The sequence below is a fragment of the Ambystoma mexicanum genome, chromosome 1p, assembly GCF_040938575.1.
Source record: "Ambystoma mexicanum isolate Mex_15411 chromosome 1p, UKY_AmexF1_1, whole genome shotgun sequence".
Lineage (NCBI taxonomy): Eukaryota > Metazoa > Chordata > Amphibia > Caudata > Ambystomatidae > Ambystoma > Ambystoma mexicanum.
The window spans coordinates 1130637458-1130658017 of NC_090921.1; the positions used below are offsets into that span (position 1 = coordinate 1130637458).

The following is a 20560-nucleotide window of genomic DNA, read 5'->3' on the forward strand; positions in this document are numbered from 1 at the left end:
TGACCTCGCGCCGCTGGTAGAGGAAGCCTTCCTTCTTCTTCTCCTCGGGACAGAGCTGGAACAGCTCGGACGCCCTGGAAATCATGGCGTGAAACGAGCCAATCTCGTCGGGCGGGGATGCCTGAGGGATCGGCGACAGGAGGTCCGTCCTATCGTCACCACTGTCGTCATCCATCCCCGTCGTGGCCGTATCCGTTCCCGTGTCATCCCTCGGGACCGGGGAAGGAGACAAAGGCTGAGAAGGACGTGGGGGCTGAAAAGGCGGGGCTGGATGAATCCTCCTCCTCTTGTTTGGAAGGCTTCCCGACGGACCCGTCTCAGTCGGTTCGTCCGTCGGGGGAAGGAGCAATCTGGTCCTTATCTCTGTGCATAAGGCCTGGATTGCCGTCAAAATGGCCGCCGAGTTGTCCTGTGGCTCGGGCTGTGACGGGTCGCCACCCACGCTCTCGTCTTCCCCCTCGTCGGGATCCCTCCAGCGGGAATGGGCCTCTTCCAAATTCTTGTCGAGTCCCTCTTCGACTTCTACCAGCTCCTCCTCGGAGGTTGTGTCCGTGTCCAAAATGGCCACCGGCCCACCCCCCTCTTTTTCCACCAGGGCCTTCACGGGGGTCTTCTCGATGGGCTTGAAAAAGGATTCCCTCCGTGGAGGCAGGGAAACTCTGGGTCCTGAGGGTGCCACCACTGGTGTAGCCTCCACAGGCTTCACCAGGGCCGCAGCGACTTCCTCAATAGGGGCCTTGGCCGGGTGAATCAAGGCCTTCACCACCTTGCTTGAGGCCTTCAACACAGGGGGAGGGGCACCGCCTCGCTCCCCTTCAGCCGGCTCCTTAGAGATCGACCGGGGCCTGTCCAGAAGCTTAGCCGGGTTCTCGGACTTTCTTTTCCCCGAGCCAGAGCGTTGGCTCGCGGTGGACGGCGTCGGGGAAGGTGCACCCTGCCTGGCAGCTGAGGAACCCGACCGTTCGGCAGCTCCCGGTGCCCGCGGACTCGTGTTGCTTAGCCTTCTGTTGGGCCCCCGTCGCCGGGGCGCCCTCACAGGATTTAGAAGACTGCTCAGACGTTTTCTTCTCACCTGCTGGGCTCTTGCCTTCCAGCCAGTTGGCGAGACAGGTCCGACGATCCCTCATGGTCCGTTCCGACATGTTCATGCAAAACGCGCAGTCCTTTTCCACGTGCGTTTTGTCTTCGTGGAGGCAGTAGAGGCTCGTCCTCCTTGAACAGGTTCTGTAGCTTGCATCCAGGGCAGTTCGTGAACAGCTTGCCGGGCGTCGAGCTTCCCTTCTCCTGGGCCATGTCCACGAGGTAGGCCTCAGAAACTTCTGGAATCCTCCGAGAAGCGGCTTGACGAAAACTTCACCCTTGAAGGGTGTAGAAAATTCCGAAACGGGTCTCCGTTGATTGGAAGAAGAAACGGTGGAGCTTGAGGCTCGATTTAACCGAAAAAATGAGATCAATCTCTTTGAAAAAGCGCGAACGCAGGAAAAGCTCGAGATGTAAAAGATCATCAGGCCCATTATTACAGATATGACATATAACATTCTTTGGATCACCCGAAGCCCAATTTGCTGTAGCAGATTTCAAAAGAAGTAAGTTAAAGCGGGCTTGGTGATCAAACAACACTCATATAAAAGATTAGTGCATAACAGATCATTTTGGGGAGAATTTGAGGAAAGCAAAATATGTTGGCATTAAGCAGTTTTCTGTAATTCTAATTCTTCCCTCTCAATGTCTCGCCAGGAGCCTATTCTGGTATACTTTTGTCTCACTCTTTTTTAGTAATGCAAGGAACCCACACTTAATCATGTTTTCCAGGTGCTTGACATGGGCGAACCTAGGAATAGCAAAAATATTTTTAGGAATTTAACAGCCAAGAAATTATTTGTCGAGCGAGAACAGCTTTAGAATTTCCCCAAATATGTAACCCATAGACGGAGAGGCTCTAGTTTAAATTCATCCTCCAAATATTTAAGCCCTAATTCCTGATTAATTGCAAAGTTGGCAGCAGACAATGGAAAGCTGAGCAATTGTTTCAAAAACATATTTTTGCTGCGACAAGTTACCGTAACCCCAGAGGCCCATATCATATTTGGCAGTGGCAATAGATTTGGCATTATATATGTTTAACATAATCTCAGCTGAAGAACATCTGTAAGATTTAGCAAATCAATGAATTTCACCAATGGCCTGCGCCATACATTTAGCTTGTTTGATACAGTGATTTTTTACAGAATAATGAGGTAGCAAAGGTCATTCCTAAGTAATCGAAAGAGATGACAAAATGTAGTTTGATCCTGTTAACAAAAAGGAGGGAGCGGCTCCACCCGCCTGCAGGAAAAAGGGAGCTCTCAAATCATCACAGCCAATTTGGCTCATTAACTTCTAGTTCCAGTCCGCTCATAAATTCATAGTAAGCATCTATTAACCTTTGTAAAGCATGCAGAGTCCTCGCTATCAGGGCAGTGTCATCCACATAAGCAAGAATGTGCACAGACAAATTTGCCGAAATGTGGAACACCAGCTTGGCAAGATTTATGTTTTGGCAGAAGACTATTAATGTATAAATACAACAGAATCAGGGCCATTACACACCCCTGCCTGACACCTAGCTCTACTGGAACCCATTCTGTGCAATACCCATTACTGCCACTTTTGACACAAGCTTGAAGATTATGATACATGAGGATCCGAATATTAATAAGATCAGCCGGACAATCATACTCGCTACGACCGTGAGAAAGCAGGTCCCTATCAACTCTGTCAGAGGCTGTTTTCAGTTTCATAAAGGCGAGGTGAATCCTTTCCTACTTCAAAAAGATCGGATTCGTCACCACCAGGTATACATTCAAAGACTGCTGATTGGTTCCTAATCCATCCTTAAAACTCAGAGAGAGAATTTGTTAATTGTCCGCCGACAATTGGAATTTAGCCAAAATAACCCTACCAAATATCTTAAACTGGGAAATGGGCCTATAAGGAACACTTTTTATATATGGGGAAGATGACAGCCAGTTTCCAATTATCTGGAAATAGCCCTTGTTACATTATTACAATATTAGGTACATTGTAGTGACATCTGGGAACAAAGGCAGTAAAATGTGAAATCTGTCACAAATGTGTGCATTTTGTTTGGAGCATCCTTGTGATCGTATTCATGTCAATTACATTGGATGTAACTATTAATAGATGACAAGAAATGCCTTCATATTCATGATGGGTTTATCTTTATATGTAAAGCTGAATGTATGCATGTGTGTGTATGTTTGTCCGGCTATACAAATCCACACCGTTGAACCCCCGTATACCGAATTTTTCATGGATTCCTCTTTTGTCTGGGGCAAGATTGCAGTCTATGCTCGAATGCAAAAATCTTATATGGAAAAAAAGTTTGTGCGTGGGTATGTTTGTCCGGCAATACAAATCCATACTGTTGAACGTAATACTACCACATTTTGCATGGAATCCTCATTTGTCTGGGGCAAGATTGTAGACTATGGATGCAAAAATGCACTCCGTAGACGCCCTCATTTACTGATGCTCACACTGATTCACTACAGTAGGTACTAGAAGGAGGCAAAATTTGGAAAAGTGTCTGAAGCAAACTGTTCGATGTGTTGGTTATTCCTTTGAAATGTATTACTATTGTATACAGTTTGAAATTGTGTATTAAAGCATTTTTAAAGGGAATAAAAAAAATGTTATCACTCCACTCCAAATATGGGAATGGCACGGTTACAGTTTACTTAAGTTCATTTACGAGAACGGAGCACAATCAATACATTTTTCTTGGACATTTTCTCAAATGTGCTGAAATCATTGAGTGCCTGAAACATGCTGCACAAAAAACGAACATCACTCGGAAAGCTTAATCTGATGCAAAGTGAAAATCAATATCAATAGCTTCTGAAACACAACAACAAACAGCAGCACAACTTGCCGACCAGAGGACAAGAGCAACTTTCTCCAGGGTAAATGAGATGCCAGTGGAAACTGAAGCAAGACTTGCTGACATGAGGACAAGAGCAACATTCTCCAGTGCACATGAGACACCAGAGCAAACTGAAGCAAGACTTACCGACAAGAGGACAAGTGCACATGAGACATCACTTGTTCAGGACACGGGCAGCGCTGGGTACCCCAGCTTGTTTGACAATAATTGTACCCTCTTTAAGTAATGACTCAAGATAATTTTCCTTTACAGTTTTCTTACTTAAATATCAGGGAAGAAGTGATATGTATCCGCCCGGAATATATTGTAAGTGCATTCTTTTTAAATGTAATTATTTTGAAAAGCATTTGATGGGATTCTAATGTATCCTGATGATGTCATATGGGTTTAATATCATCTTCAGATTTGTTATGAAGGATTTTCCAGTTCTGATTATATTGTACCGACGGATCTTTCATTTTTTACTACCTGTATATACCACTCATAGGCAATCGATTTTTTTAACTCCAAAAGCCACATCTGTATTTAGTAGATACTGCCATGGAAATACCTGGGATATCCCTTCCTTGTTGTAATTAGCCTCTTTTGTCTCATGTTTAAATTCTGGTTAAATAGGTCCAACTATTTTCCACTGGTGCTCACTGCTCACATTGTTGTCTCCTGACTATGAAACATTTCAGTGGCGATTTGTCTCCCTTTCTGTGTCTGCTCCACCATCCCTCTCCCAGCACATTCCTCGGCAAACTGCACCATTTGGGCTCCATCCCGCACGTCCTTCCTCTCCCCTTTAGCTATTCACCGCCATCCCTTTCACTTGCTGCTCGTTATGTGAAACAGAACCGTACTGCTTTTTTTGGGATGCTACTAAGCTGAATGTGACATTGCAAACATAGAGAAATGTTTGCCATGCTTGTTTGCTTGGAGGTGGGTAAGGAAGTTTATTGAAGTTTATCAAAATGTTGATTCATGAAATAAGAAAATGTAGTATCATATTTAAAAAGGGGAGTTTCCACAACTTTTTAAATATAAACGCTGTCAGTCAAAACTGAACAGTAACATACCAAGAATATGTATTGAAGCATTCCCTACATGAGTAGGCCTATTTTATGTATTCCGAAGTATTATAAAACACATTATTGGGGCCTTTGAGGCTGCACATTACATTTGATGCAGGCAACTGTTGTGTAGGTTACGACAGGCTGACTGTCCCAGGCACATGAAGGCATTGCATTTATGGCTCCACTTGACAAACACAATCAAAAACCTATTGACTTTGCTAATACTTGTTAGTGTTTTTGAAATCAGCAGTACTGTATGCCCCTTGTTTTACAGGCACACATTTGGGTTCCAAATCAGTAATACGACCATATCAGAATTGGGGAAGCGTGACAGACAAAAACAAAATGGTTCCTTTTATTTCTGATCTTGTATGTCAGCCCTATGGAATAATCAAAGGATCCGGCTATACGCCAGCGGCCCTCGTGACACTCCAGCAGTGTGATAGGTGATTTGTGTTATTACCTTTTGCTTGGTGCATTCCATCCTTTCTCATTAAATGCCCCCTGCCTTAGAGAGCACGTAGCACATTATAGATAGGCTAAATATATAATAAACATCACCGGAGAAGGTTTAAGGTGGAATGCTGATGCAGTGCTATATACCTGTTGCTGTCTCTGCTGATCCATCTCAAGGACCATGTGATATGGCAAAGGAATGCCTACCGTGGGCTCTTCTGCAATCCCCATATTTTCATAGTCCTCGGAAGCGGACTCTGGCTCAGTCGATGCCATCTCCACTCCATACTTCATGGGTTCATTCAAAGACAGAAATTGTAATTAATATTGTTTTTGTGCAATTTGTAAACAACAAAAAACATGATTGTACTGCTGTAAATGAAACATACAAGTAATAAGATAATCATCTGCTTCTTCATGTTCAAAATCATCACTAATCACTGGCAACCTCTCTACATGTCCAAGCATCCAATGGTCATAACAGGAGTCTGATAATCATAAGTGGCTTTCATTAGTAGTTTGCTTTTCTAGCATTCAAGATCCAAAGCATTCTAAGTGGCAGCTTTTCTCCGCAACATCACCCTTGACCCCATTCACAATCTCAACTGGACGTGCTTCTGGATCGGAGGGTCACAGTTCAGCGGGGCCACTGCTGCTTGCATACCTTCATGTGCTCTTGTTCTCTGCTTATCCCCTTCTCTACCATTCTTATCCTTGACTTAGAGTGTTTCGCATTGTGCTTCCTACTTGCATGTCCCTTGGTTGTGTTTTCACTCGCTGTTACCCTCTGGCAGAGTTGTTCCCACGGAATGAGGATTCTTGGCTGGAGGGTATTTCTTGAAATGCATCATTAGTAGTATACACAGAAAGACCATTACATGTGCTAGAGACTAGATTGTGTGTGTGTTTCTTCAGGTGGACAGCAAGGGGACACTGCGTGAAGGGTCTGGACAGCTACTGGAAGCCAGCAATCGGCAGGTATCTTCCATGCTACCTGTTGATGTCGCTGTATCCTCTATTTTAGGCTGAACTACTCACTGTGCATACATTTATTAACATTGATTATTAACATTGACAGTTTAGACGATCTGACTGTCCATAAATTCTCCAAAATTCAGGAATTAATCCTGAAGAAGGCCAGGGACAAAGTCTGGCACATGCTAGTAAAGCAATGAATTGTCCTTTTTGATAAGTGGCTCAGGACACTTATCACATTATTGTTTAACTGCACATCTGAAAAACTGGTTGAGAATACATAAAGCTCGCTATACCAACTGGAAGGGTAAAAATGTTAAGGATCTTGAGTGCTTGGGATGTAAGGAGTTTTTTGGAAACTCATCAATGATGATGCCCAAGCTTAAGAGTCGAGAGAGTTGAACCCCATCTAAGAGAAGATCTGGACTGAATATTTGAGTACTTTCAGAAGGCTGATAATGTGATGGTCCAGGGGGGGTAGCACTGCATGCTTCCCTTTGACAGGGATGACTTAGAGTCAATGATTAAGGTTGCTAATCCATTAGGGTGAAGGGCCCAGACGGGTTGGCTAATACTGTTGTGAGGGCCAACCCAGAATTGTGGAAAGGTATTTTTGAAGTCTTGTTTCAGAACATTTTGGTCTCTAAACACATCCCTCACTCATGGAAAGAGGCAATTATTATACTAATCTTTTTTTAAAAAAGGAGACAGACTACTGCCTATTAATTACTGCCCATTCACATTATTGTATTTGAGTAGCAAATTCTTTGCATCGCTGGTTTTAATGTTGCTAAATGAGTAGAATACCAATGCTGGCCATTTTGATGAAAACCAAGCACGGATCACACATGGTCTGGGGACGAAGGTGAATGGCTTTCTGCTTGCCCTTTTAATTAAATCATATACTCAGGAGAAGAGACCCATATATATGCCATATGTGGATCTATTCTCCGCGTTCAACAGGGTAATGTGATGATCCTATAGTCATCACTAATTCCCCGACAAAGTTCTCCTCCCATGTGGCATTGACACAGAAGACCTGAACAATATCTCATTGGAAGATACAGGAACTCGATGAACTCCAACTCCCATAAAGCCTCATGTACAAGGAAGAGAAAGAAGGAGTTAATGCAGATCAATAGAAACACCAAGTTAAACATGCAGTCCAGTTGTTTTGAGGAGGTCCAAGTGAGTGGGACATTTAAAAATGGTGTCTGCTTTAGAATTGAGAGACCCGAAGGAGAAGGAAGCGAAGTTGCGGACTAGAGAAGCAGAGCCGAGGCAGATAGCTATACGGGGAAGGACCGTGCTGGAAGGAGCAGACATTTCCTCTCTGCTGCTCACAAACATTACATATCTATGGAGCACAAGACTAGAAGGGACACTACAGGCATGGAGAGAGAACTGCCAAAGAGCTGTCAGCCACAGTGGGCTACCGGCATTGCAGTTGTGCAGAGGAGCAGCGGCCGAGCTGGTGGGTGAAATTAGAGCCGTCCAGGGAGCTGGAAGGAAGTCTGCACTGCATGGGAGGTTGTCCCACAGCAGGATCTTCACCGCAGCAGCGTGCCACAGGTCGGAAATGCTTCAGAACACAGGTGAGTCTATCCAGAGCCATTGAAGACCCTGGGGGCGTACCTGGTAGGAGAGTACACAATGGTATCTGCCATACCCAGAAAAGTCCTGGTGAAAGGAACACACCAGACAGTGAACTTTGGGAGGCAAGATACCTGGCAGGAGAGTAAACCAGGGGATCTTTAAGACCTAGAAAGGGTTCCCTGGCAGAGTATCCCAAGAGGTCCAGTCAAGTTGTATAGAGAAACATATTTGTTTTGCAAAGTATATGGTAACGAAGCACACCAGAGATACATTTGCCATCTTTAATTAATTATAAATTGAAAGAGACACTTTTGACATTGTTTCGCCATTCTTAAGAAGCTGCTATTTGATAGAGACACTTTTGCTAACTTACTTAAATAATCCAGGGGAAGGGAAATCACCCTCTGGATCCAAGGACTCCTCCTTGGAAAAGACGTGTTTGTTTGGATTTCTTTACTTGCCTTGTGTGAGGGTTCAGAAATGTGAGGATGATAACTTTGTGACGATTTTTCAAAAGGTGCCATTTTATTAATTAAAAAGGTTGGAGAAACGCCTCCCTATCCCTACCCTGACAAGGATTTCCTGCCGAAAATAAATTAAAGGAAACACTCTAACAAATGGTCTCTGTCCCTCACACTTATACATACAATAACTCAATAAAGTTTATACGCAAAGCAAAAATATCACGGTTAGATTCACAATCTTTGTCTCTCCTTCTAATCTCGGCGAATTCCCCTTAAAAAATACACAAATCCTGTCTTGTAATATTAAAGTTCCAACTGAGTTCTGTTTGATTCAATTCAACAACAAAAGTTCCAACACAGTTGTTTGTTTCAACTTGACAACAAACATTGCACAATGTTTTTTTAATTCTGATTTTGGTTTAAAAGAGAAAAGAACCTTACACAAACAAACACACATTGCCATTACTACCAAATTTTCTAAAAATCCTTTGTGCAAAAAGTGTAAAACTAGTTAATATTATTTCATAGCACGCACTTACAGTAACAGTTATTTTTTTTAAAAAATGCATACTGGATCACACTTAAATTAATCCAAAACCCCACCTTTAAACAATTGTTCAAAGCTAAAATCAATGAAACATTTTCTCCCCACATTAATCTACACCATAGTAAATTCTTTGAGAAATCATTGTCCTTAGATCCTTTATCTTTGAAAAACACATCCTGCAATCTTCTAAAAAAAGACAAACAATTACCCAAAGCTTCAATCTATCAGTAAAAGGGGATCTTCACAAAATCTGCTGCAGTGGGTTAAAGTGCATTGTGCCTCATGATGTTTCCAATGCTGAGTCCTCCCCCCAGAATGAAGCTGGTTAAGCCTAAATGGGAGATAGGTGTCGCATATTCTACTACAAGGAAACATATGTAAGTAGCGTGGCAAATTATCTCTCCTGTGGGTGAAATTAGAGTATTCCATATACGTGGAATAGGTTGCTATCTTTTCTCAGGTAATGGCCCAGTTAAAAGTATACCATTTTTTTCTTCACCACCCTAGAGCTATATATAAGATCGCCAGCAGTTGCCCCAATATCTTCCAAGGTCACCATCATCTGAACCTTGAAAGAATTAATTAAAACAATAGATTCTTCCAACATAATGGAGTTCAGATCTTCCTGCAAAGAGTTGGCTGGAGGTTGAAGGATCTTTGCATAGGTTAGCATTTGTCTCCTCGCATAAAACGTGCACTCAGGGAAGATAAACAGAGTTTGTGCCTTAAGACATCATTTGGAACTGCGATTGACAGGCCCAATACCTCCTTCCACAGTTTCCCCAGTGCAATATCAAGTAGATTCCGCACATCTACCAAACAGATATGTAATCCATATAACAGCACAGGCTCTACGTTGGCCCTGTAATAACGGAGAATCGGTAGCAAGGAGAACTTAGACATTCTCATGTGCAAGCATTTCACCTGAGAGATAAGGGGGCACAATTTGCCCTGAATACAGTCCCTCCACTTGCCAGTGGAAGCAGTGTTACTCAAGTTATAGCCCAGATATTTCAAAACAACTAGCTGTTCCAATTTTTCAGGTCTCAAAACCCAACACCTAGTTTTAGGCTTGGGACTCCTTGAGAACACAATGACCTTAGATTTAGCTCCATTAGGTATCATATTGTTATCCGCAGAGTACTTGTAAAATGAACTAAGCTTCACCTGAAGACCCTGTGCCATCCTATTGAATAGAATGAAGAGGTCGGCAAAGCTAGCCAGTCCAACCTGAGACTACCCAGCCTCAGCGAAGCTATGGATGGACCCTGCCATAATAAATCCACATCACAAACATACAAATTAAATAGAATCGGAGCAAGTATACAGCCCTGTTTTTAGTCCTACAAAGTAGCTGATACTTGTCGAAAGTGCACCCCTGCTTGTTAGCCGTACTCTTAGAGTGCAAGCAGTTGGATCAATTGTTTTGGTATATTCACTTTAAGATGTTTTAACCACAACAAAGATCTTACGACACAATCGAAGGTGCTGGTCATATATAATGAGGCCATGTAAACTGGCCCCACATCGGTCTGTTGAATGTTAGAGAGGACACGAGCAAGGACAGTTGCATTACGCGATGTCCCTACGTTTTTTATAAAACCTACTTGGTACTTTGAAAGAACCAGCGGCTGAGCAATAATTGTTTTTCTTCCTTTCTCTTGTGAAACAGAACTTAGAATAATTTCTTCTCTTGTGAGAATATTACTGCGCCAGTTCACAAACACTTGTTTCAGCAATTGTATCTTCATTAACAACTCAAAACATTGTTGTAGTGCTGCTATTTCTTCTTTTATGTTTGCAACCACACCACAGTATTTCAGTGACTTCCACCTGATCCACTCACCTGCCAGGCCTACTACCACAACGTCCTCTGCTCTGGTGCACTCTCCTGCAAGAACAGACAACACTACTACAAAGTCTTCTGACCTGGTGTACTCTCCTGCCAGACAAGCATGCACAAATAATTGCAAGTACTTTCATGGCAGAGATACACCTCCAACAAATCAGCAATGCCTCTTGCTTCACAACATTAATTTCAGAAGTGCCTTTAGGGAAAACAAGATTCACACTGGTGCTGTTTTTTACACACCTGTAATTGCCACACACAATGCAAATTATGCTCCACTCCCTCTGAATGCTTTCTGTCAGAAGGGCAAACTTCCTGCTAGTCTTGTTTTCCCACTTTTGCTTTGTTCAACTGCTGAAAATGATTCTCTCTCTGTGTCTCTGTGTCTCTGTGTCTGTGTCTGTGTCTCTGTCTCTATCTCTCTCTCTCTCTCTCTGTCTCTGTCTCTCTCTCTCTCTCTCTCTCTCTCTCAGACCTATTTGGTTTTTGAAATATGATTTTGAGCCATTTACTCTCCTGAGCTTTTTCAGATTTTAGCAATAGGTTTTACAATCATTGAGACTTTCATTTGCCCCTTCTTGACATTGGGAATTATTGTTCTCTCGCTCTTGCCTTGTTATAGTTCTCTTTTGGCTTTGGCAATAGTTGTTTAACTTAGTTTATTGCCTTATTGTCCCCGCCTGTTGTTGGCCTCCAGTCAAACCCACATACATACAATCACACCCTTTCGGTCTGGTGATTATGTTCTTATTATTCCACTTGCTCTATTTACAGTCAGCTTGATTTACAAAATAATGGTTATTCTGCTTTAGTTCAGTTTGGCATTCAAAATTATGCTTCCGTTGGATTTTCACTGTACTGGTGTTACTTCTAATGTTTAGGTACCCGATTGTGACAAGCGAGCAGTTACAGAACATTCCTGGGTGACAATCACTTAGTGTACTCACCAGGTCTGTCGTGCATGTCCGTTTGCCTCACTGTCTCTAGGTCCTCTGTTTCTGCTTCCCCTCGCGATCTGGAATACTCTGCTTCCCGGCTTCCTGCGAATTGCACCAGTCACTAGAGGAGCTCTTTGTGCTGTGTTCTCTGCTGCGCAACCTCTGCAGATTTGGTCCTCAGGGAGAAAGCCGTCAACGCTCACGCGTCCCGCTGGGCTACCTCTGTATTCATGGTCTGGAACAGCAAAGACAATCTCGGACCGACATCACCTCGATGCACCATGATGGTCCCAGCGTCTCTGCTCTGCTTCTGCCGCCACGTGGAGGTAATACGACGACTCCACCTTCTAGTACTGCTCTCTTCCATGGCCTGCACCTGAGGGGGATTTTTATGCATCTCACCCTCTCTCAGGTGTGGGTTATTACCACTAATAGGCTGCACTTTGAAGTATTGCGCCTTTTCATCTCTCTTCTTTGTCCCAGTGTTTTGGGAATTGTGGGACTTGGAGTCCACAATATGCAAATCATTTTTTCTAACAGGAATAAGGCTATTTTCATCCCTTCCCATAATTATATTCCTTATTGGGACATCATAAGAATTCAATGGGGAACTTGTCTTCACAGAGGAATGAGGATTGTCTAGATTTAATTTGGAGCTACTTAAATACTCCTCTTTACTAATTCTCTGATAGTCATGAGAGCTTTCACCTTTATGTAGGTCTATGGTTTTAAGAGGGGTTTCCTTCCTCCTAAAACGTAAATAATCATAGTTGTTTTTACCCACATTAAAATAGGCATGTTGAGAAATTAACAACTCTCTTTGAAAGCAAGCCATTATATATGTTGGCATGACAGATACTTTCTCCCTAGAGGAAGACAAATACTTTGTCTCACCCAACAGAGTCCTCTCACTCCACAGGTGCCTTTCTCCTCCCAGGTGATCCTCTTGGCTAATACCACCCCCGGGTTTAGGACCTGGGAGGAGACTTTAGGCAGGGTTACTCTGAGGACCCTGTAGGATTCATCACACTTGGTTATGAACCCTTTTTGCCAAATATAAGCCAGATACAATTCCTTACACTCTTAGTAGTTCATTTTAGTGTGAGGGTCAGAGTAGTATGTTTTGGACACAATGGGCCTCATTACGACCCAGGAGGTAAGTTACCGCCTGGGTCGTACCTTTACCACCATGGCGTAAACTAAGTTTACGCCATGGTGGTTGGCGGACTTACCGCCCCATTCCAAGGTTGGCGGGGCGGTAAGTCCCCAATCCCCATTTACCCTTCCCCATTCCAATTTTTGCCCCATAGGGCATAATGGGAGTGGGGAAGGCATTAATTACGCCACCGTAATTACGGTGGCGTAATTAACAACAAGGTCCCTTAGCGCCATGGATTTTAACACCTGCTAAAAGCAGGTGTTAAATCCTCCATGGCGCTAAGGGACCTCGGAATCAGGCGGTAAGGATCGGTGCTGTTTACGCCGCCGTAAACCCCTTACCGCCTGGGTCCTAATGAGGCCCAATGACAGTGTATATGTTTGATGACAAGACACAGACTGATCTTTAGTTTTAGTTCCCTATGTAGGGACACTCTCTTTAGGCTAGGGACAGAAAGTCATTCATCCATCCCTTTTTGCTTTAATAAAGATGTCTGGTGTTGAAAACATTCAAATTTTCTGTCTGCCTCTCATTTCTGACCCCTCACCGTAAGCAGGGTCATTCTCTGGAAAAAGCTTTGTCAAGGGCAGATTCCACAAAGTTTCCTTGAGATTTGAATAGCGCTAAATTCCAATACTAGGATGAAAATGCAGTTGGATGAAATGGAAAATTATGTAAATCTGATTGAACTGATAAAGGAGTGTGCCAAGGGTGTTTTATTTGGCCCCGGCACTCTTCAACCTCTATCTGTCGGACGTAGGAGTTTGGCTGGCCCATCCTAATGCTTTTCCCCCTCACTTAGGCTCCATGACAATTCAATACTTGGCATATGCAGATGACCTGGCGATTCTTGATCATACTCCTAGGGGACATCAACGGTCACTCAATGCTTTGAATTAATTTATGGAGGCCGATGAATTAGTGACTTAAGTCCAGAAGACAAAAATCATCACATGTGGCACAGGTAGAGGTAATTCATCTTTTGTCTGGACTATCAATGGGGTGAAGCTGGATTGTGTTGATTGCTATTTATATTTAGGTTTATTATGTATAGGCGACAAAAAGAGAAGGAACACTTTGACTATACTAAGAGTAAATGGGCCTCATTACGACCCAGGCGGTAAGTTACCGCCTGGGCCGTGACTTTACCACCATGGCGTAAACTACGTTTACACCATGGTGGTTGGCGGACTTACCGCCCCATTCCGACCTTGGCGGGGCGGTAAGTCCCCAATCCCCATTTACCCTTCCCCATTCCCATTTTTGCCCCATAGGGCATAATGGGAGTGGGGAAGGCGTTAATTACGCCACCGTAAATTACGGTGGCGTAATTAACTCCATGGTCCCTTAGCGCCATGGATTTTAACACCTGCTAAAAGCAGGTGTTAAAAGCGCCATGGTGCTAAGGGACCTCGTAATTGGCGGTAAGGGGTCGGCGCAGCTAACGCTGGCGTTAACCCCTTACCGCCAGGGTCGTAATGAGGCCCAATGTGTATTGTGCATAGCTCACTGAAGAGGTTTATTAATAAATATGGCACATTTTCTCTTCTACCTGCTATCACGTATCATAGATCAATGGCGATTCCAGCTCTACGCTCTGATTATGATTTCCTTTGTGTTACTTTTCGTGATGAGGGGCTCTTTATTGAGTGCTTAGTTTAGCAGAATGTCCTCAGGCTGCCAAGGTGTGTCCTTGCAACCATAATACTACAACAACAAAAGTCAGGACTTTTATCGTTATCTGCCTGGATAGAGTGGAAATCCATATCTCTTTTTAGGATAATCAGGATTCCCCACAAACCTTTGTGTTTTCCAAACAAGATACAGTACTAAATGATAAGAGATCACATGGACTGATGAGCTGGGCAACTGACAGTGAGCCCCTACTCCATGATATTGGGCGATCAACTTAGACCCTGGAGTTATAACCATCAAAAATAAAGAAAGCCCTCTGGGAGAGGGACTGGATAAGGACCAGAGAAAGGAAAAGGAAATATGTTCTTTATCAGCATTTGCTGTTACATGAGAAACCTGTATTTGAGTGTGAGCCGCATATTGAAAGGTTTCCGTCCCCATTGTCAAGGAAAACATTTTTGCGATTTCCTTTTAATTCAATAGCAACTAATGAGGTTGTGGTGCTAGAACAGGTGTGGACCATTCGAAAAGGATCTGTAGGTATTTTAATAAGCAGGGTTCCATAGAAATGTCAAAACACGTCTTAATGACCTGCTGTCAGACCTATAAATAAATATTTAAACACGTTTTCATGTAATTACAGGCTCTATAATTCTGATCACTTTTGCGATGAGATTTTATTAGGAGATCATGTTTCTCTATCATTAGCAGTGATAAGAGGTTTTTGATGATATTCTTTTAGCCGATTCATCCATTTATTTTTAGTTATCTGTTTTACTAGGGATGGAAATGATGATTTGTTATCAAGGTGTTCCTTTGTGCTGCTTTTGTGTATTTTATGATTTGTTGTACTTTTTTCTCTTTTCTTTTGTATTGTATTTTGCTCTGTTTGTGGGAAGGATTTCTTGTTAAATCAAGTGTACAGTAAATAATCAAAACAAATAACTGCACATCTTTGATAACAATGCAAAAGCCTGACTAGTGTAGTGAACTAGAATCTGGTAACATTAGATTGCTAAGATAAGAATATGGGCAGACTCGTCCATGCTGATACATTGCGAGATGTTGAAGAATTAGAGAGCCTCACAGCTTTGCTTGTATTTTCACCAAACTCCTACGAGTGAGAGATGCGACATCACTAGGATTTGGCGCCAAAAAGACATCCCAGGAAATCAAATGAGCCTTGACGCTGCAAGATGATAGTAAGTAACATTGCATAATACATATTCTTCAAAACATCAAAGGAAGCGTTAACAAATATCTTACAATAAGTGTAAAACTAATAAATACAATGATCAGAAGTCCAATGGGGAACATCCAGTGTCTCTGTTTCTATCTTTCATGCCCCCTAAATGATGCTCCTGCATTTGTTACTTTTTCATAGAATTATTAGCCTTCAGCTTGTTACTGGTGTCTAAAAAAAAGGTGTAGTGCACAAAATAAACCACTCTCTGCTCCCAGGGATGCTACATCATTGTTCAATGGCTCATCAGAGAACAGACTCCACAACAAAGCAAGATTATACAGTAGGAACTGTGTTGGAAAGCTCTGGTGATTCCTAAATGACATCCATATATAGCATATAAGTGACACTGCCCCTGATTTGTAGAGAGACAATTATTGGGTCAGTATGTGTATGCATAATGGGCTTTATAACGTGCAAACCTAGATGGGAAGCAACAGAGGGCTGTATAAAGGGGATGCATCAAAGGGGTTACAAGGAGGTTGCATGGAAAGCATTGGAGATAGGAAGGGAGGGGCTCCAAATGCAGAGAATAGGGTTGAGTGGAGCAATCAGTGATTGGCAAGATTTTCTTGAAGATGGTAAATTCTTAAGGTCCTTTCTGAAGTGTAGGATACAGGGGACACGTTTCATCTGTGTTGGTAACTTGTCTCAAAAACAGGGTGCATGGCAGGAAAAGGCATTTGTCCAGTTTTTCCCTCTTGAGGTTCTTTGTTTCCAGTCTGCTAATGCTGTGGTTTCTGGTGATGCACAGACCTCTGGAAATGGTGTGTTGCCCCACCAAGCAGAGTGCTGTTTTCAATATGACTGCTTTTCAGGTGATGCATTAGTCTTGAACATGACACATGCTTGAAGGGGTAGCTAGTGCCACTGTGAAATGAGGGGATGATGTAGTCGAATTTTCATAGGGCCAAAGGTGGCCTCTGGTACTCCTGCAAGTAGGGAATTGCCACTGTGCATGTAGGAGATGAACAACTGTTCTAATACTTGGGGAAGTGCTGAAAGGATTGACTTTGCGGAGTCGGGCAAGCTGGTATGCTGCTTGGTTTTTCTTGGTGATGTGTGTATTGAATGGGAAGACACTTTCAATTGTAAATCAGACAGCCTTTTCACTGGGTAAAGTTGAGACCTGAATCCATCAAGCTTCTTGCCAATTCTGGACTTGGGCATGCTTCGTGTGGCTTCCTAGGAGAATTAATTAAGTCTTTGTATGGTGGACTTTAGGTAGGCACTTGACATCCAGGTCTGGAGGAGGGCGAGACAGACAGATCTCAAGCCATTTACTATATCATTGATGCAAGTGATCTTTAGCCAAATCTGTGTGGCATTTGAGTATTTAAGTATCTTGATGTTTAAGTGGGTGAGGAGTTCCTCCAGAGGTTCCATGTAGAGTTTGAAGATGACATGGGACAGGAAGGCACTGTGTGGAACTCCACAGGTTACTAGACAGTGCTGGGATTTGCTGGGGCCCAGCTGAGTGGACAGGAATCTGTTGGAGAGTTATGAGTTTAATGATTCCAAAAAAGTTCAGTCGAATGCCCATGCATTTGGTGAGCCTTTTTTTTGTTTTACTTTTATTTATTAATGCTCAGTTCCACAGGCAGAAAGATAGCGACATGAATACGTGTACATGAAGAAGTATGAGGAGAAATAATGGAAAACACAAGGAAATAACAGGGTAAGCTAGACATCCAGTATAAATACCATGGATCGACCCTTGTATCAGCGGGGCGGTAGAGTGCAAATATTAGTCAGGGTATGCCTATTCAGACAAGGGAGTATCGCAAAGTAGGTACATCTTATATTTGGGCCAGATATTTGTGGGTGGGTTGGATATTGGCGACATAGCAATCCACATGTCCTCTAAGTAGTTAGACCAAGCGACATCTTCTAACCATTGCTCAGTATTAGGGGCCAGCTTGTGTGCTCATTGTAGAAGGATACATCTTTTTGCCTACAGGAATCCAAGGTTTAAGAGTTTCAGAGGAGAAACATGGGGACTATCATATAGGCCAAATAAACAAACAGCCGGCAGTGGCTGCAAGCGATATCTAGCTATCTTTCCAGGAGTGTTACACACCTCATGCCAGAATTGTGTTAATTAATGGCAAGACCATATCATGTGTATGTACATTGCTTCTTCAGATCTACATCTGGGGCACATGGAGTATAGTGCCATCTATTTAGTATTTTAAATTGAACAAGTGGGAAATTTGGGCTACATTGACCCACAGAACAGAATTTCTCCAAAACCAGGCTGCTATTCAGAAGAAACAGCAAAATGGTTTGCTGGCTCCTGTGAGCACCATGGCCTTAAAACTGTGTTTTGCAGCAACGAAAAGATGGCGGCACCGTCTTGCCAAGCATTGGGCAGCATGGAACAAGGGGACACACTGAGGGAGCGTGCCAGTATGTTCTGACATATGCAAATGGAATAAAGTGAAAAAGCATTGTTGCCTTGCGGCAAGCCCAAATTCCTCATTAAAAAAGAAACTTTTTCACCTTTAAAAATGCTGCTCTGACGCTATTTCCATCTGTTCTTCCTTAAACCACTGTGATTAATAAGGCCTTGCCGTGCACAGTATATTTCATTGTGCTTCAGCAAAACCAGGCATGATTTCTGAAGGATAGGCCCTGTCAAATCAACTCGGAGAAAAATCATCAAGGAGCTTCACTTTTCCCACACGGGAAAACGTATTCATTTTATCACAAAGTATCAAAGCTCAGTAGTTCAAAGAAACTCCAGCTATCCAAGCCATGTCTATTTTAATGCATCTGTGCTTCAAACAAAACTCCTGCATACAAGAAAATAACTATAGCTGCAAGACAGTGTGGGAATCCAGAGAGAGATGCAAAACCGAATTTAAAAAGAAATGCCAGCTTTTCACCACACATGTAAAATGGGCTTTGCAAACTCAAAGAGAAAAATGACAGTTTTAAAAAGTAAACTGTTGAATGAAAGCCTGCCATTATCTAGCAATGTGAAGGGGTTTGTTGCTGGGGGAAAATACACACATGGGTTATTTTATTCAACTGGCTTGTTTAATTCAGGACCAGATACAAGAAAGTAAAACTGTTAAACTATATTGGCTGGATTTTGCAAGTTACAAAGCAAAATAGGTTTCTGCTGGGGGGAGGATGTTACCAACAGGAGGGCCTCCCTTAGCTGAAACTAACACCCCAGTGATAATTATTAGGTTGGACAGAATCTAGTCTAGGCTGAACCCACTGACAATGGAATTTCCAGGACAAGGAAGTGTGAAGTGGGGAAGGGGCAATAAACCTTCAATCGAGATGGGAAACCCCCACCTTGCTCTGAAGGAAATGAAAGTTGGTGGCAGCTGAAGAAAGAAAAAAATGGCCCAGTGACAGACAAAGGACTGCCATTTGCTCCCAACGACTGTTTATGAATGAAAATGTAAAGACTGTTATCTCTTCAGCAAGACTTTGTAAAAATGTAAACATTCCGCAGTTTAAAGTGATTTTATGGGCTTTCATTTAAGACATGGTAGAATTCACTGACCCCTTGGGAATAGAAATGGCAAAGAATCAGGGATTACAAGGAAATTATCCATGATGTAAATGCAAATTTGTATACGTACCTCCCGTATGATAAACCACACATGTGTATAAAGTTATGGAATTTTAGGCCAAATCGTTCCACAATTATTTTAGGCGAAATCCGATATTTTGCCACAAATGGTACATTTACACATTTGAAATCTCTTAGCAAATTACATACACAGGTTACATATTTTGTGTAGAGCATAGCACTCCAACTCTGCAATCCGGGAGCCATTGTTTCGCCCTTCTAATACTTTTCGGTAATTTGGTGTATGAACGATAATATCCTTATTATTGAAGTCACTTCAGGGTGTAGGAGAAATGTATTAGCATATTTAAAGAATATTCACCAACTTTATTGAATGTTGAAAAGTTTGCTTGACTGTTACAAATAATTGCCTTTTTAAAGAATGCTTAAATAAAACTTGATGTAAATACATAAACATATATAACTGAAACCTTGAGAGTGTAAGTGTTACCTGGTTACTTGTATTGATGTATTTCATTAGCACAGCTCTGCAGCTCACATTTACCCCTCTTGAGTTAGGCTTGGCTGCTCAGTCACACTACCAACTTTTGTAGTACAGACCTATACCAAAACGTGCGTTACCTAATACCAAACAGATAAGTCTTGTGTAGGCTCACACAGTGTGACTGAAGCAATTGTTACCTAACACCAGTGGCAGTTTCTTGAAAATTCTTCAGTTTCAAATTACTTTGTGTGTCCTTCTGGTGGTAGGTAATGTTGTGCTTCTCTGATGATAGTACTAATTGATGAGGTTTAAATAATGTGATTGGTTTATAATTTGAGTGCCAGATGTTCCTCACTACCACATCTCCAGATGTGCACCTCTTCTCCTTACTCATCATGTCAATTCTCTTCCTCTGGCACTGCCCCACTTCCTGAAGTTCCAGGTCATGAAGCTTCCATGACTGGTGTGCTGGAATGGATGTTCGGCCAAACAATGCAATCACAGTCGCAGATGCCGTGGATGTTCAGGGATGTACTGTCCAATTATAAGATATCACAAGACAAACAGCCCACAGTACAAATTAAGAGGCACACAAATGAAATAAAATCAAATTATCAAAATTAGCTGAATACTTCAAATGTAAAGCAAAAATCTTGT

General features: G+C 42.5%; 1 protein-coding gene across 3 annotated transcripts in view; it reads right to left on the minus strand.

Moving 5' to 3' along the window:
- The window catches only part of LOC138449676 (sialic acid-binding Ig-like lectin 13), a 496560-nt gene that overhangs the window by 27454 nt on the left and 448546 nt on the right, over window positions 1-20560 (minus strand). For 2 of the 3 annotated variants that reach the window (XM_069604789.1, XM_069604787.1), the window contains exon 9: window positions 5608-5748. In XM_069604789.1, coding sequence (XP_069460890.1) covers window positions 5608-5748 — 141 coding nt within the window. The remainder of the gene's footprint in view (window positions 1-5607; window positions 5749-20560) is intronic. The other variant, XM_069604788.1, reaches the window with a different exon arrangement.